The sequence below is a fragment of the Apteryx rowi genome, unplaced genomic scaffold, assembly GCF_003343035.1.
Source record: "Apteryx rowi isolate R43461 unplaced genomic scaffold, aptRow1 scaffold_213, whole genome shotgun sequence".
Classification (NCBI taxonomy): domain Eukaryota; kingdom Metazoa; phylum Chordata; class Aves; order Apterygiformes; family Apterygidae; genus Apteryx; species Apteryx rowi.
The window spans coordinates 285,186-303,948 of NW_020448453.1; the positions used below are offsets into that span (position 1 = coordinate 285,186).

General features: G+C 38.0%; 1 protein-coding gene across 1 annotated transcript; it reads left to right on the top strand.

Moving 5' to 3' along the window:
• Nucleotides 1-293: 293 nt before the first annotated feature.
• On the top strand, nucleotides 294-14,459 carry CNDP1 (carnosine dipeptidase 1). Its single transcript, XM_026064300.1, has 12 exons — nucleotides 294-300; nucleotides 748-860; nucleotides 1,956-2,099; nucleotides 3,783-3,945; nucleotides 5,037-5,125; nucleotides 7,106-7,306; nucleotides 8,719-8,803; nucleotides 9,412-9,572; nucleotides 11,344-11,508; nucleotides 11,706-11,847; nucleotides 12,274-12,421; nucleotides 13,637-14,459. Exons 1-12 carry the CDS (start codon nucleotides 294-296, stop codon nucleotides 13,740-13,742), a joined length of 1,524 nt encoding a protein of 507 aa, XP_025920085.1. The 3' UTR covers nucleotides 13,743-14,459.
• The last annotated feature ends 4,304 nt before the right edge of the window (nucleotides 14,460-18,763 follow it).

An 18,763-nucleotide genomic window follows, 5' to 3' on the forward strand; every position in this document is an offset into this window, starting at 1 on the left:
TTAGCCCCACCCTCTAAGTATTACTCAGCTAACAGTGATTCAAGAAACTATGGCAGCAACCTCAGGAAAACGGGAGAAGAAAGCTGTGTAAAGGAAGTAAAATGCTTTTTGAAGCATTATGTTTTTTAAATCTTCATTCATCTAGTCAAAAATATCAGAGGTTTGTAAGTACCAAATGACTTCTGCACTTATCAAATGTTTTGGTTTTGCCACTGTTTGTATTTAACTGCAAAAACTATTTATTGTCCAATCTTCTCCAGTGTTGGGAATGTTATCCATTACCCATGTGAAACATGGAATGTATGTTACTGAATCCATTTTTCTCCTTTCTTCTGGAAATGAAGAAAAAGAAAGATGAGTCCTTTGAGCAGCTGGTGTGTGTTGGTGTTTGCAAGTCTTCCTTTGTGGCTGTCTTGGTAGAACATATGATTTGAAGTTTGTGCACTGAAAACTGTGAAGCAACGATATTTCTTTAGAAAATGTATCCCCTAATTTACTCATGAAACAGAAAATGTAAAGCTGTTTACTCTTTGTTTTGTTGCTTTTTTCACTTTTTTCTTCTGGAAACGTGACTATAAATCTATTGCAGGCTGTATGCGATAAAATATTTCAGATATACTTTCTTCTGTCTTGCAGGGCTTAAATGAGACTTCAATAGGCCATTACTTCTCAGCTATCTATGGCTTCTAGTGCTGAAGAAAGTGTATATTGCAGGATGTCTTTAACATGCTGGAGTTTAACTTTCAGATATTGTCCTTGTGCTACTCTTTAAGGCAGGGATGTCTTCCTCCTCCTCATCTTCAGCATCGGAGACTGAGATCTTCCAGTACATTGACCTGCATCAAAATGTCTTTGTTAAGGTAGGAACTACATTGCAGTGAAATGACTAGAGTGCAGAACTGATGTTGGAGAGGCCTGTGCTCTACGTGCCAGATCAGTGCTTGCCGTTAAGGTAAGGAGCAGAGCTCCAGGCCTGGCATGCAACAGGCTACCAGTGCTGCACTCATGCTGCAAAGCAAGGCCGCAAGGGGACAGTCAGTGCTGGGGACCCTCCAGGTGGAAGAGGGCTTTGCACAGACCTCTGCAGAACAGGGGGCTGTGGGCATCCTCAGAGAGAGGCTTCACTGAGCCAAAAACTTACCTGGACTGGAGAAGCAGACCAGTTATGATGTCCTCTCACTTGCTTTACAACAAAACTGTTTTTTGTGTAGGTTTGTTCTTGAGGAGGAGAGGAATCTTGCCAAATCCTGTGCTCTTTTTGTCTGCATTTTTGTCATTCCCTGGGAAAAGGCAGAAACAGGAATTGGGCATAATTAGTCCAGTAAATATTGCTTACGCTTTAAAGTTATGAGCACTTCTGAATCCTTATGAGGACTGCCTAGATAATTCAGGCATAAGGCCATTTCTGCAATGCAAACTATTGGTCATGATCCAGTCTAACTCCTTGGAGACCGGATTTTAGATCCATTGGTGACAGTGTGAATACCTAACAGTGGGTACACTCTTTAAAATGCTTAAAAAATAAGGATCCTGAACCATAGGAACCTATATAGGCAATTCTGTGTCCTGAAGCTTTTTCTCCCAGGAACTGAGCTGCTCTGACAGGCGCCACATCGTGAGCAAGGAAGGTAGCAAGAACTGCAGCTCCTGCTGCAATTCTGGAAAGGTTTTTCTGAGGAAGCTCTGCAGAGGACAGATGAAGGAGTCAGAAGCTGATGGCTTTGTTGTGGGCCAAATCTGAAGTGGACATTTCAGATGCAAGTAAGGTGATTCAGTGTCCTGATGATCCTTTACCAGAAAGGTAAAGGTACAGAGTCCACATCATTTCTGTGACAGGCTGGAAATGAAAACATCTTCAAATGTGATAGTTCTTGTGTTCAAAGGCAAAACAACACAGATTCCTGGGTTTTAGGCCCATTGGTTTATTTAACTATTTCTCTTGTTTTCTTATACAGAACCTTGAGGAATGGGTGGCTGTGGAAAGCGATTCTGTTCAGACAGATCTCAGGAAAGAAGTAATACGAATGATGGCATTAGCAGCTGACAGACTTAGAGCATTGGGAGCTGCTGTTAATTCAGTAAACCTGGGGTCGCATCAGGTGCCTCTTTACCATTCTTGTATTTAAAATCTTGTATTTAAAATATTGTATTTTCTAGCCTCATGTTATACCTATTATGTTCAGTGCTATACGTATGCATATATATGCTATAACTTACTGATATTTTTGGTAGCTGGATATCAATTTATCAATAGTCCCAAAGTCAGGTAATACCTGCCAAATTCAGTCCCTGCTCAGACTGTATACAAACAGGCTTATGAGACTATACAGACAATCCAGATGCAAGTGGATGTTATCAGCGTACCAGGGACTGTTCAACATTTAACTGGAGGACAGCAAGTGCAAATGGAGGACCAATGCAAAAACGTAAGGCCTAAATTTTTACCAGGATTCATTTTTATGCTTCTCTGAATAATGAAGCATGGTTGTTAACGCATAGTGGTTTCACCAAAGTCTCCATATGAGGGAGGAAGCTTTTACAAGGAAAATGTTACTAAACAAAAAGGGCTAGATATCTTGAGTATCATTTCTTTGGAAGCTTCTGTCAAACACTCCAAGTCCCCCCCCCCCCCTTTTTTTATGATTCTTGGAAAACAACAGACGAGTTAATCTCTGAGGAATCTTTGTCTCTAGTTTACCCATTTTATTATAGTTGGGGCTTTCTTTCCTGCCCTATGCTGTTAGGTTTCTATGGTAACAAGAATTAAAAAGTCCATTAATATTCTGGTTCTTGTTTCCTTCCTCTGAGGCTTCTGGGAAGGTCAGTGATAGTCTTAGTACAAGGATATTGCAGCACAGCAATACTTTAATATTATAATGTTATGTCATTCATTAGTTGTAATAAGTACATTTAGAATTGTACCATCAGCATGCACTTGGTATACAACTACGATTGCCAAAAYATGTAGCAACAGCCTGTGTTAATAACAACAGTGAATAGATTACCTGTTGTTGGAGCAAAGCCCAGAGATGCATTTCTCTGCCTAGGAAAGAACTATTGTTTCACAAATTGGGTTTTTCTTTTGAGTTTCTTTGGGTTTTTCTGAGCAAGAAGCTTCTATGCTTTAATATTGCAACATACTAATACTATTGGCGAATACGATGTAGTACACACGTGCTTCTAATTCTTGTTTCTCACTGTTGTGAGACATCCAGCTTCTCTTGGTCAGTGCTGAGATGTTCCACGTAGTTGTACATTACCCGATTAGTTTAAAGTCTTAACCTGCTTTCAAAACAGTATGAAACAGCTGCTGCTGCCTTCTGCCAACAAAACTTTGTTTCCTTTCTTTATTTGAGGTTGTTACAGGCCTCCTGGAATCTGTCTGTTGCAAAACCAGCCTGCCAGTTTCTGTGTGGATTTGGCTATTTCAATGTCATGACATATACTTTTGTTACAACAGCACACAGCTTTGTCTTCTCTACTATCAAGATTTGTTCATGAGGGAAGTAAAAGTTCAGTAAAGAGTGCATTTGTGAAAGTAACACTTTAGAAGAGCTCCATAAAGTCTCTGTAGAAGCTGCCTGGGTGGGGAGAGGATCTTAATTTCTCTAAGTAGTTCAGAGTTGGAGTCAAAGTCAAATTCAATGATCTGATCAAATCAGAGTCAACTGAGTATGTAAAACTATTTTCATTACTGAAAATTTCAGTTCTTTTTATAACACTTGAAAGTTTTTACAAAGCTTTGTTTTTGCTTTGTTGCTTTTTTTTAACGTTTTCTATAGTTGCCTGATGGCCAGAACCTCCCACTGCCTCCTGTCATTCTTGCAGAACTGGGCAAGGATCCACAAAACCCCACTCTATGTTTCTATGGTCATGTGGATGTGCAGCCTGCCAAAAAAGATGATGGCTGGAAAACTGACCCTTACACACTGACTGAAATCAATGGTGTGTACCTGATCATAACTTTGGTATCATTATTTGAATGTATCACTGAGATTTGGAGTGGGAAGAGGTTACCTATATATTTAACTGAAGCATGATGACCTCTCTCATGGAAATCTCTGGTACAAATCCTGTGGACTTGGGTCTTGATGACCATGCCGTGACTAGTGAAACCTTGGAGTCGTTGCTTAATATCTGGTATGGAAGAACCACATGAGATTAATGTTGCTTTATAGACTATTAAATAGAGAATGCATTTCTGCTCTAAAATTCTTGTTGGGTTGTTGAATTGACCATGACCCTCCCTCCCACATTTTGTTCTTGCTACATAATCCTGTAGTCCCTCCACCCTCCTCACTGCAGATTAGGAGCGTTCACAGGGGAAGGATCTGAGGTGCCTCGTAATGTAATAATCCCTCCACTGCAATCAGCTGGGCACAGAGAGCACCATTCACTGAAGGAGGAAAAATGGTGGATGGAGGTCAGTGGATGAGTAAGGCCAAGAACTCAGAAATCTTCATTCCCAATTCTGTGCTATAATGATTAAGTCACTCTTTTCCATTTGTGGGGACTGTTTCCAAACATATTGCAGTAACTCTACTGTCTCCAGCAGAGACTTCTACAGATACATATCAGTGTACCGAAATCTGTCCCTGTATATAGCTGTACAGTTAAACAATAAAAAGAAGTTATGTATCTAGACTTGGAGCTACATATTTCTACTGTGATATTTATCTGAGTTTTTGCTGCTTGTTACCTGGACTGGCTGATATGTGCAGAAACTGCATATTGTGTCAAGACACGTCAGACATGCCAGGCATGTCTGGTGTGAACTAACAGCTTCTAAGAGCAAAAGTGAAACTCAAATTGGTATGTAGCAGAAACCACAATACCACATGTATAAAGAAAGAATGTACTAGGCCACTGGGAAACACCTGTCACCTTATTTAAAACAAGTCAATGAAATCCTCATTATATTGACACTTCACTTGACATACTACTATGACTTCTGTGGCAATAGGAATTTCTGACTGCATTGAAGTGGCAAGAGAAGTTTCAAAGATTGCTTAAAAGCTTTGTGTTTTCTTTTTAAGGAAATCTCTATGGGCGTGGAGCAACAGATAATAAAGGACCTGTCTTAGCTTGGATAAATGCAGTGGAAACATTCAGAGCCTTGAAATTAGTAGGTATTGGAGACAAATATTTTTATTATTATATTATCTCTCTGGAGAAATAAATTTACCCTCCTGTGAGCTGGATGATATGTCTCTGTTCCAACAGATTACGTGCATTTTGAAATATTAGCTTATTTCTAATGCTACATCCAGGACGCTGGTCCCAATCCAGGAACAGTCTGTACTGAGCATTTATATTTTGAATAGGCTGTGTGCAATGTAAATATGGTATTGCTGTCATTGCCCTGCAGAGTAAAACACACAGGGAGAAGGCAAGCATTCAATATATATTACATACATTAATTGCCTTTGAGACACCACTCTCTTGAGAGCTTTTAAAATCGTAAAACAACATAAATCAGGGATTGGTCATGAAGGCTCATCTCTGCTGTTACATTCTGCTGATCTTTGGTCTTGGCTACCTACAAGTTACCTTCAGTTTGTATGTATGCATAAAGAGAATAAGTATCTAAAAATGCTCATACGTAACGGATTACTCTTTCAACAATGTATTAGATTTATCAAAGAAAATATATGGCATGGGTGCATTAACCAAGCACAAATACACTCCCTTAGAGATTGACATGTCTCTAAGAATTGAGCCTTTGCCTGAACTACTACAATGACCAGCATAGCTGTCTTTAAGTCAGTCTGCATGTTTAATAATTTTGGGGTAGTTTTATCCCCACTGCAAGGCTAAACCAACATATAGTCCGTGCTTATAACTTGGTTAACTACCTTCCTTAAGGCAAATTTGCACAATAGGTTTTGTTGGATTGCTGAAAAATAGTTTTGTGCCTCTGTTATGACATTATGGCATAGACTGCACTTTAAGTCTTGATTTTAAAGCCCTTTCACAACCTTCTGGAAAACTGATGCTTTTCTTGCATCAATAATACTGATTTGATCTCAGCATCCCTAAGTGCTAGTAATGAACTTGCAAACAAGCGTATGTAGTTATTTGCCTACTTAATAGCTATTGTAAATGGATACGGTCACAGCTGTCTTTCCAATTTATCAAATCAGTAATAGTTATTCTGGCATTTTAACAAGCAAGTTAAAAACAACAACAACAAAAAAAACAAACAAAAAACCTATTATCATTTAGAAGTCTTTCCCTAGAAAACAGCACAGACCATCACACAATATTCATGAACAGTTTGTTTCTAAATTTTTTATGGTCATTTGATGAACTATTGGTGAACTTATCCATAACATAAGTTCCTCCAATTCTAGACACTTATTCCTGTTTTTAATCTGAGAACTGAATCAAACAGAAAACATCTTAAAACCTGTAATGAGAAAATGAATTGGAATGGGAATTGAGCTCAAATTTATTTCTCCTATGGGACATGTCAGCATTTCTAACTCTTGCTGTTCCCTAATAGAGATTCTCTTAACTTCTGTTGGAAATGCATCCTTATGAACTAGCAGGCATACAGATTCATGAGTGCTAACAGGACAACTATAATAAAATTGCCAGAAGCATTTTTGCCACAATCTGACTAACCCTGGCTTTAGATAACATGTTGGGAAAATAGCAGCAATGGACCTTTGCCAGTGGTTCCCACGTGAGTACTACTGGTGGAAATATGAAAGTCTGGAAATTTTCTGAGAAAATGCAACTGATATTACACAGACTTTCCAAAGCGATTAAAATATTTAACAGTACTGAGAGAAATCCCATTTAGTTAGACAGTCCAGCAGGTTTTCTGGAAACCTGAAGTAGGAAAAAAAAGTTGTTCACTTTTGCATTCTCCTTCAAAAATAAAAGGGAGAGAAAACCATAAGGAAAAATAAGTTTTGCTGGGATACTATTTGTGTGTATCTGTCAATGCCTTATCTATTGGAAAAAGCCATTTATCTTATCTCCTTCTTTTCCTGACATAATACATACTGCAAGCCAGTCTGCTATTGCATTTTAAATGATTCTTTTTATCTTTTGAAAATGCTTGTTCCTTACCCAGACTTCATTAATATTCATTTAGGCTATGCCAGTAAACTTCAAGTTTGTTATTGAAGGTATGGAGGAAGCAGGGTCTTTGGGCCTAGAAAAATTACTTGAAGAAGAAAAACAGTGCTTTTTTGCTGATGTTGATTATATTGTGATTTCGGACAACCTTTGGCTCAGCAACAGTAAGCCTGCCCTTACATATGGGACACGCGGAAATGCCTGTTTCTTTGTGGAGGTAAAGGACACAGGTTGGTTTGAACTGGGCCCCTGGGTACAGAGTGATGAGGTACCTGTAATCACATCTATGTCCATATGTAGAGAAAGGCTGAAAGCAAGCTTAACTTTTACAAATGCAGGCCCCACTTACACACTCTTTCCTGCTTGTGCAAGTTTCTCGTCTCATTTCAATTTAGCTTTATTCACTTTCATTACCTTCTCTTCTATGCTTACGCTCTCGGTCCTTGATCTCTTTCCTATCCCATTTCTCTCCTGCCACTATTCCACTCTGGTCTGATTGTCCTCTCCTCACATCAACTCTATCCTCTTGTAGTGTTGTTCCTACACATACACACACACATGCGTGCACACACACACACTCACTCACTCCAAAACTATTTCTTCTGCTACTTTGCCCTTCTGCAGCAGATACTGCTTAGTGCATGGTATCTGCCTAAGGGGACTCAATTTAGTCAGATTCCTGGGTTTAAAAGCCACACAACATTTTTTTGTAACCACTGTAGTATATTTAGCAGCCAACACGAGCCATTGTGAAAGAGCAGAAATTCCTCAGCTGGAAAGTTCCTGTGAAAGCATAAAAAAAAATTCAGATAGCAGGATTAAAGAACTGGACAACTAGAGAAAACCCTGCATTAACCTTTGTGTCTGAAAAAGAATAAAGTTTGTTTTTAACCAAAAGAACTTCATCAGCCTTGATTCAATTCTTCCAAGTCTTGGCTAAGAAAAATGATGCTATTAAAACATCAAAAATGATCTCTGCCTGCTACCAGACAGTTGACTGTAATGACCTTTAGAGAAGAGTAAACAAGTTTGAAGGAAAATAGTTTATGATGTACCTGAGTATGAAAACGTGTCTTGAAAAAGAAACCATTAAATAAACGAAATGCCTTTCTGTATTCTAAAGCTCTATGATTCAAGGGACCTCTAAATTCTTATTTGTTGCAATTTGGAATTAAGGTTGGACATTTATTTTCTTATTGCTAAACAGATAAGATTGTCTTGCCTTTGTTATGAAGATTTTGCATTAAATAAGAAGGAAAAAGAACTTGAAAGATTTATTCCATAATGTTAGAAACAGTAATATGCAAGTGTTTCACTTGTGATGTGTTTAATCTTACTGAAGCAAAAGAGGGAATGGAGAGAGACACTTGATTTCAAATGCCTGTAAGTAATATAAACAACTGAATTTCTCTCTCTAATGGTTTACAACAAAGCCATATCTTCTGTTTACCAGAAGCAGGTCATTCCTAAACTTATGTTGTCCATTCTATAAATAGAAACACATAATAGTTTTCCATTTATTTGTGGCCTCGTTTGAAAAGCTGGAAGTACCTGCCCCAGCGAAAAACAAGTTCTCGCAGAACAATAAGATAGGGAATATTTGTATCTAATTGAGGAATTTCGATACAGGTTGAAAGTGGTGACAAAGACCTTCACTCTGGGACTTTTGGAGGCATCATTCATGAGCCAATGACGGATCTGATCGCTCTGCTGGGTAATGATGAGCACCACGGCTCCCCAGGGGTAACTGGGAGCAGTGGGGAGCAACCCACCTCATGAAGGGCTGGGCCATGCTCAGGTGACCTGCACAAGGCAAGTCTAATGTTAGCGAGGTTCCCAGGTTTCCAAGCATTGGYATTGCTACAGGGACAGTCGCTGGGGAAGGAGATGTTCCCAGTAAGGCCAGGACCTCAGATAGTGCTCCTGGCCTGTCAAGCTGTTTTCATTCATATACTCGTTTATACTTGGATGTTAATCAAGAATGGTTAATGATTAATGGCAACTTGAAGTCCAGTGAATACGTATCCAGTTAGTGAAACCTGATTTTTTTTTTAATGCTAATTTGTATTTTAACAAGATGATGTTTTCACGTCAGCTGCCAGCGCTGTGAAAGCAGACACTGCAAACAGCAGCTCCATGGATTTCTTAATAAATTACAAAATACACCCTAAGTTAATGCTACAACTTGATGGCTGTGGACAGTTAGGGAATCATTTGGTTAACTCAGAAGAGTTGACTTAGGTAGAAGGGAAAAGATGTGTAAAAGAAGTAAGTATTAGAAATAGGTCCTGCTTTTACTGATATTTTTATCTTATTTTGTAGACAGCCTTGTGGATCCCACAGGTCATATTCGGATCCCTGGAATCTATGATAGTGTTGCTGCCCTGACAGAGGAGGAGAGGAAATTGTATGAATCGATTGAATTTGATCTAGAGGAACATAAAAATAATAGTGGAGTGAAAAAATTCCTCTATGACACCAAGGTAAAATAACATCTGTATAAATGGTCAGCAGAAAGAAGGTAAATGACCTGTTCATAGCATTTATGGATAAAGTCAAACTGAAAGATATTTTCAGTCAATGGCAAACTCCAGAAAATAAAATAAAGGAGCGTAGAGCATTAAAATTTCAATAAAATTAAATAAACCTGCTGAAAATGAAAGCTGCTGGGGAAAGTGATCCAAAATGAATAGTCAATGAAAAGGAGTGATGTAAAACAAACAGTTTGGCTACCCCTCTCTTGTCCTGCAGAATCCCACCCTGCAACCGACCAGGCAAACACAATAAGCATTAAACCCCTCAAAACAGAGCAGATAGTTTTTAAAATAAACAACAACAACAAAAAGAAAAGTTGTATTCAGATCTGAAAAGTGGGAGGCAGCTTTAGGTTGATGTGTTCTGGGCTTTTTATTTGTTTAATTCAGATTTCGATGTCTGCTGAGCATGTCGAAAAGCTCCTAAAACTAGAAGCTTTGCCAGTATTTACAAATTACATCCTAAATGAGGAAAAAAACAAAACAAAAAAACCAGTAAGAGCTAGCTTAGAAAGATCTCTCCACAGAACAGTGGCAGCTTGGAGACAAGAGGGGATTCTCGTTCTTTTATCACTAACATAATTATACCAGTATAATATAAAGTGTATGCAATTATTTCCATGAAAAAGCTCTGAATTAGCCTAAACTATACTGTAATAATCAGTAATATACAAGTAAGCATAACCATACAAGTTTTGATAATGTGCCTATACCAGGATGGAGTAGTGCAACTTCTATGTGCACTTGAGGCTCTATTTTCATAAAATTGGAGTACAAAAAAAGAGTCACTGTGGAGTTCTACTTTGCAATCACAATTCATATACAAAAAGCTGCTAGAAATGATTGTATTTCCTTTCCTTCTTTTCTTCTTTAGAATAAACATTTTCATTTTTGTTCCTTCTCATCTCTTCCAGAAAAACAGATCAACTTGGTTACTGAACATAATCGTCTTACCTCTTGTATTATTTAGATGAGAGATATTCATTAATAAAGGAATTTCTTCCCTTCTCCATTTGGGAAACTTATCAGTTCTGCCTGGTATCTTCTGAATGGGTCTGGCTAAATTGTTCACAGGTTTTTCCTGCAAGTAGGTCAGAAGTTCTGTGATCATTAGGTGGTCAGATCAGAAGTTGTTCTGACCCCAAGAAGCGTCAGATTTATTTATTTTTTCAACACAGATTAGTTCATTAATCTAAAGCACATCTAGCAAAAATGTTTAAACATATATTGCATGGGTTATGTAGAAATCATCACAATTTGTTATCATTATCTAAAATGAAAAATGTCAACTATCAACCATTAACAAATACATAAACAATATAGTCAATTGTTTGGTAGAATTTGCATGGGAGAGAGAAGAAAAGACGCCAAATATGTCTTTTAGAAATGCAACCTATAATCTCTTTTTTAGCCTATTTTACATTTGCACTGAGAAAGTTTTACTTCCAAGATATTTCTTAATAATGGTCTGCTTTTTCTATTGTCCATGAATAGCAGTTCTCCAAATATTTCTAGAGGTAAACAAATATTGATTGAAAAGCAGTGTTTTTTTAAATGAAAATGTTAGCAAGGGTTTAAAATACAAATCAAACATTTTAAAATACAGAGGCCTCCAAGTACAAACTTTAGGATGGAAAAAGCTTGTTTCTTCGCTTTAATTCTGTAAATTGTGAATGGTTCTGGTGTCATCCCTTGTATTTTGGATATTATTTTTTTGAAGGAAGAAATACTTTTACACCTGTGGCGTTATCCTTCTCTCTCTATTCACGGGATTGAAGGAGCTTTTCATGAACCAGGAACTAAAACGGTCATTCCGGCAAAAGTCATAGGCAAATTTTCAATCCGTCAAGTCCCCCACATGGACCTTTCAGTTGTTAAACGACAGGTAAGAGGCATACCTTTTCTTTGGCTTGTTCTGTGTAAACCAAGTCCCTCTTGGTACCTCAAACATTGACAACCAAAGCCGCAAGCTGAATGTTTCTAGCATTTGGCAGTTCATGAGACTAGATGTGAAAATGCAGGTGTAAGTTTATGAGCTGAAAGAAGATAAACACTTCTGATAAGTATATTTTTTCCTTGTAGGTGGTGGAGTACTTGGAGGATGTATTTTCCAAGAGGAACAGCCCAAACAAACTGAAAGTGTCTATGCCATTGGGTGCAGAGCCCTGGGTTGCTGATATTAATGATCCGCTATACATAGCAGCAAGAAGGGCAGTGAAAACAGGTAGGTCTTTTCTTTTTTTTCTTTCATTTTTAATATCTTCTCTGCAATTTTAAAAAGGAATTATGCTCATTCTTAAAACAAGGGATATCCTGATTCAGAGGTATAGTTGTTTACCCTTATGAATCTGTCATTGATTTCTGTAGGACAACTCAGCCAGCAAGGCCTCTATATGTTTGTGTTCTGCTGAACTGGGGAGTATTTAGGAGGAGTAGCCAAAAGATCTCACTTAATTTTTTTGTGTACTGATACAAAGCCAGAGGTCTGTAGAGTGTAACGGATTCATGAAATCAGTTGGCTATGCACTCAAAAAAATTTCTATGAAAAAGTTATTTGTTTGAGCATGTTGCTGATATTTGATAGCATTTATTAGCAGAAGAAAGCATCCTTATTTCACATAATAAGATCCATTCTTTCCATGTATTTCAGTTTTTAGAGAAGATCCAGACTTTATTCGGGATGGCTCAACAATTCCTATTGCCAGAATGTTTCAGACTATAATGCAGAAAAGTGTGATAATGCTTCCAATTGGAGCAGCCRATGATGGGGAGCACTCCCAGAATGAGAAAATAAGCAGGTTTATTTTATTTGTTCATTTGTGCTATAGCAGAATGAGGGGAGAACTGAAGTGCCCTTGTGGCCACATACAAGCACTGCCAGATGAGAAGCTTTCCTCTCCAGTGGACTGTCCCAACCTACCATCTCCAGTGAACTTGTTACTGTGCCACGCAGAAAACAAAATTCCAAATTTATCAAATACTGCTATATAATTTTTCATAAATTGACTACTTAGTCTTTAAATCCATCATGCTGGCAATTTTCATTTTGAAATTTTCCTCTGATTTCAAACATGATGATGTAGAAGGGCACTTTTCCCTCACAGCATCTGTTTTGAAGTATTCCAGCCAGACGTGCTCAGCTTAGTAATTAAGTAAGGATTTTGATGTTTTTCACTTATGGGCCAAACAGAGCTAAAGATGTATTTATTTTACAAGGACCAAAACTAGTGTAATTATACCAAAATCAGCTTAGACTTGTTATTCTTCGTTATTCTTTYGGGAGCCATGGTAAGATACTATTCAGTGTGTTGCCTGAGTATTTACTCAGATTTTCAGCCAAACCATGCCAAGCTCCATGCTACCATGGGGAACAGGAGAATCCTACTGATTTCCCCCTGCCTCCCCAGTGTAGCCCCAACCCTTACAGTTACAGACAGCAGTAATTAGGGGATACAACACTAAAAAAAGCTTTCTCAGAGTATCCCTCAGAGGAAAGCCAGTTGCAGGAAATCCAGAATTACAGTGCATCCTTTTCTCAGGAAGCTGTTCCTCTGTATCTTCCTGCTGTTCCTTGCAATGTAAATGAATGAAACCAAGCCAAATTTGTATTTTTCAGATGGGAGAGGCAAATGTAGTCACCTGTATGGCCATTTATTTTGGCTGTCAGTTGTGCTCATGACTCAAGAAAAAAATTTGCCATCACTGCAGGCATGAACAAGGAGCTAGAACACAACAATTCTTTTCTCATCCTTAGAGAGGTGGTTTTCCTCTTTTACCTCTCTCTTGTACTAGAATAAGTCATGTTACAAGATAGAATAAAGAAGCTAACCTCCCACATCTGTCACTGATAAATCAGTGATTTTTGTAATTCTGAGGATCTTTTGCAGGTTCTTTGGGTGACCAATCTTGCAAATTCCTTTGAAGGTGCTGAAAACTTTATAGGACCAGGCCATTAATTTGAAGAGCAGAAAAAGTCTGATAGTACTTCTTTCTCTTTCTTCCCTTCTTCACAGATACAACTACATTGAAGGAACCAAAGTATTTGCAGCCTTTTTCCTGGAGATATCAAAGCTGCATGGACAGTTACAAGAAACTTCCAACACAAAGACTGACAACTGAAAGACCAACACAAGGAAATCAGCAAAGCACTTTCTTAGTCTTAAGCTATCTAACTTCCTGATCTGGAAAAACATAAATCACACAGAAATGCATGCCTGAATTTGCAGAAAAATTAAATGCCATGCTATTACTTGGCATGCTACTAAATGATATGCATTTGTTACTCAGTCAATCAAGTGACCTTATTCCTAGCACTATAAAATAAGATTAGAGATAGTTCATTCTTATGGAGTACTATGTGCTATTTTTTAGCTTTAAAATTCACGGAAATGGAATTTTCATATTTATTTTATTAAAATTGCTTTATTTCCTGTTTTGTAATATGGCCAGATTCATGCTGCCTAGTTCATATTCCAGTTCTTGAATATGAGCAACTTGCAATACTGTTGCTTCCTCCTAACAAATTTCTCTATGAAACTATTTGAAGAATAGATATGCTATTATGTTAATCTCTTCCCTGTCCTTCATAGAAGGCTGTAAATAGGAAATGCAATAGCATTAACTTGCTGAATTTGATGCAAAGACATTCCCTATTTCTGGGAATAATCACTCTGAGGCCAATAGAACTGCCATAGCGAGTAAGGATTTGCAAGTCTGCATTCTGTTTTTTCTTCCCCATTTAATCTGAATCTCCTCTTACTGTGCTGTTTGGCAYAGTATTAAGAATTATTGTACTATACTTATTTCCTTAGTGTGACTTCGTTCTTGTACCACATAAAAAAGTTATTGTAAATACCTGTTCTGACCAAAGTCTGTCATCAGAAGGGTGTTTTTTCCCACCAACTATTAGTTGTCAATTACTTTTAAAGCATCAGTTTTATATCGATAATTAAATCAAAGACAAATGATATATTTTGAAATTAAAATAATAAATATTTTAGTTCTAGCTAGCACATCTAACATGAACTACACATAAAAATTCAAATTTATATTTCTTCATTTCAAAATGTGATTTGTATTATAATATAGAGTTAATTCTCAACCAATCAAAATGACTGAACCAGATTTAAACAAAAGAGCTTGCTAGTACTAGCCCTATGGTTAACACAGAGAGATGATATAAATTAAGTTATGGAAATTAGCCGGCCTCTGCCCATGATTAAGGGCAGAAAGACTGGAGCCTATAGAACGGAGTTTCATACCATAGAGAATCTGTGCAAACAGCTGATGCAGAAAATTATCAGGATAAAAGCCCTGGCTGAATTTAAAAATAGAAACAAAAAAACCAATCTTGGACGTTTTTGGGAGCTGGACATAGAGGTAGCTGGCCTTTTAAGAGGTCTGAGAATGGTAATAATCAGGAGTACTGAGGTTTCAAACAAGATTTTAATAAACTCCAGTTTCCAGACTTCCCTGGGGTTCTGAGGAACTCAGTTCAGCTGGTAAAAATTTAATCGGTATACTGCCTACAGACAATGTTCAAGGGAGAAAGCAGCCCCCAGCTCCGTTCTCTTGCTTGTGTTAACTTTGTAGGCTACGTAAAGGAAATGTAACTTTTGGTGCTGGTGTCAGGAGAGAGGACTCCACATAGATAGGGAGCCAGACAGTCTCTAAAGCAGACTCCAACTTGTAGATAACCAACTTGTGGAATATGGCCCATTACCATCTCTCAGCTCTCTTAACCTGTTTAAATCACTTAGGGTCCAACGCRGCAACGAATTCTGCAGGAAAGAATTCTCCAGCACCTGCACAGGGCTTGGGGCACATTAGCCCACGCTTAAGGACTATGGGACTGTAAAGGTAAATGGTTGAATTATACTTAGGTATTTAAAGGTATACAATTAGTATCAAACATTATTTACAATCTTCTGTTTTGCAAAGTCTTAAAGTTTGGGTGTCCATAGCAAGTGACTTCAACAACCATTGAAAGACACGGCTACTCACAGATGAGAAGCTTTTGGCAGAAGAGTAGGGCAGAAAGCTAGGTGGGATGGTGGAGGTGGTACATTGGGGCATCCAAGAGGTATGAAGGCCATGTTTCCAGGAATATAGCTGTTTTAAAAAACACTATATCCATGCTGTTCACGGTTGTACCACATTAAGAAGTCCAGCTATAGGATGGGCTTATGCTGCATGTAGTTTTTTTGTGTTGTTCTTTGGAACGACAAACAAAATGCAGTCAACAAAGACAGCATCCTTTTATATGTATAGGCACTATCAGAGTAGTGCAGTGAAATAAGGTTCAGATCTAAAATGACCACTGATCATCAAGTTAAAAATGTGTGAAACAGTGGGACCTATGAATTATGCAGACCATCCTCTTGCCTTCTTCAACCCCAGAGGAGAGCAATAGCAGAAAACTTCAATTCCAGACTGTCAGGGCCGTGAAACAAAGTGCTGTGGAAGCTGTTTCCCCCTCCATACCGGGATTCCCAGAACTCCTCTTAGAGCAAGGCAGTGCATCCATCTGTCATCCTGGCTTTTCTGTTGTGCAACATCTCATCAGCCTCTGGGAAAAAAAAATGGTGTTCATTTTTCTAAGGTCTGTACCATTATACACCATTTGTAGCAATATTACTCCTCTATTGCATTAATAATTATTTGTTGCCACAGAAAATTAAACATAGTTCTAGAATAATAGTCTTGGAAGTTGGATTCAAGTTTGCTTCTATTTGCTAGTCTTGTCTAGGTCTGCCATATCCCATATCACAGCATATCAGATGTTCTCATACCCTAAACAATTAACTAAAGAATAGAAATCGTACATACATAGATATTGTGTATATGCACACACATATACATAGCTGTATACATACATGCATACATATATAAACTTACATATATACATTTACATGACACCATCCTGGCATTTATTCCAGAAAAACTCTGAAGAAGAAATTGGAACACTTGAATTTTCACTTAAAATCAGTGAGCTTGATTTCAAGTGAAGTGTGAAAGTACTCTTTTTGTATTAGATAAATACACTTGTTAATTTTTAAATAATGTCTTAAAAGACTAAAAAATGTGGCAGTAGGCTAAAAGCATGGAGAATGAATAAAATAATAAGATGCTGACAGTAGCAGCTGAAGGCATAGAGAGATCAGCAGCCTGCTGAGACTAACAACTAATCAGGTCACCATCTGCTTAGCCTTTGAAAAGGGAAGATTAGACTTATTCATTTCATTATGGTTTTTCTTTTCACATATCCAGCCACAATTTCTCCCAGGAAACTTGTCTTTGACTCCTGAGAGTTATTCCTTTCTGAATATGGCATTTAGGTTTGTCTGGCAAAATGTTCTAAAACACTTTGCTAGTTGAGGATGACCATACCCCCATGTTTAAATGGGAAAGACTGTGCAACTGTGGCCTTAGTGGTGCCGCAGGAGCACGTGCCACAGTGGTCAGTGCTGGGGAGGAGCTGCAGCCCCCCTGGTCCCGCTGCAAATGTCCACCTGCAAGTAACATGGAAAGTTAAAATACTGATGCATGAAAAGAGTTTGTAATGCAATATTCTCATTTTGTATATCCTGTTTAGTCTCCCTGTCTTATCTCTGTATTGCACATCGCTAGGGTGTGAAGGGTGCCTGTGTCTGCAAAACTCACGTGTACAACTTCCATTGCTGTGTGCCACTGGGGACAGACTGTCTATCCCCTCTGCTAACGGCAACACTTACTGCCAGTTATTTTCCACTACTGGATTTTCTAAGATCCTAACAGCCATGTGCAGTTTTTCATCCCTTCCCCTTTCCTCTTGCTTTCTCAAATGCATCTGTTTTAGAAGACTTTTCCTGTAGAAAGATGGAATTAGTCAGAACATGCGTGCATGTATCAGTTGTGGTGCAAGCTACTCTCTCACAGGAAAAAAGTGTGGAAATTCTCCAATAAAACCTTTTTGCAAGCTTTTTGCAATTTTTTCTTTCAGTTAAGGTATGGGCATGAATTAAATATGTATATTTTTTCTTAAAGTGATTAGAAGTCATTTAGATATTTCTGCTGGTATGTGCCAGTACTGTAAATTCTCATCAAGCTTACAGAAGGAGAATACACGGGGGCAGTAGCCCCTGACTGGCCCTGTGGCACRTGCATTTGGGTAGAGGCTCTTTTGACTCTTTTGGCCAGACTCAAACCACTGGAACTCAGGAAGGAGCCTCTCGTCCCACTGAAAAAGAGAAAAATCTTCATGAAGAAACTGAATAAGTCAGAAGCAGGTTAAAGCCAAATCTGGAAAAAATAAATTCATTTCCAAGGTAAGGTTTATGTGACATTTAAATTCACATTGAATTTTGCTTAATTAGTGTTATGCTCTTCAGCCAAAATGGCAAGTTGCTGGTTTCTAATGAGGTAAGTGAAAGAGCCCCTGACTGTAACGGGCTTTCAAACACACCTTAGGATCGGCAGCTCCTGCAAATCTTTCCAAATGATTCTGTAACCCACGTGGCAGGAGTTGTTTTTGATGGAGGATGATGAAGGTGGTTTCTACTTACTTTACTTACTTTCACACCATTTTAAAAATTGCAAATACTATCTGAAAGCATGCATATGCTTTATTATATCATTCCTGCCAGGCTCTTTGTGTGAAACTTGTCATGTTACACTTAAACTCTTCAAGGCAGGAACAACTGCTGTATTTCTTTGTGGACCTAAATTAAATAGGTATTTAATAGTGCTTGCAAAAATGTAACAAGGCGCAGAATTTGGATGCTATTTGCTAGCAAACTTTACCCATAGGGTGAAGAAAAGCCAACAAAACCTTGCTTAAGCTTCAGAGTAAACTCCACAAAAGGTGCAGGCCGTCAGCAAAGAAAAACAGTCATGTCCTTTTAATAATAAGCATTTGAGAATTTCAGTGTGTAACTATGAAATGTTTTCCATAAACCCAACAGTTTACATGCTTTCTGGTTTCAGTGGATGTGTAACTCTAATTTGGTTTGGATGCAAATGCCAGGTGGATGAGATACTGTGTTACCGAAGATGAAAAATAACCATTAAATCTGTATTGTAGTGTGGCTTTCTCTCAAAGCTCATTTCTGATCTGATCTGATACCACATTAAATCTTGAAGTTAATGTATTGATGTATAAT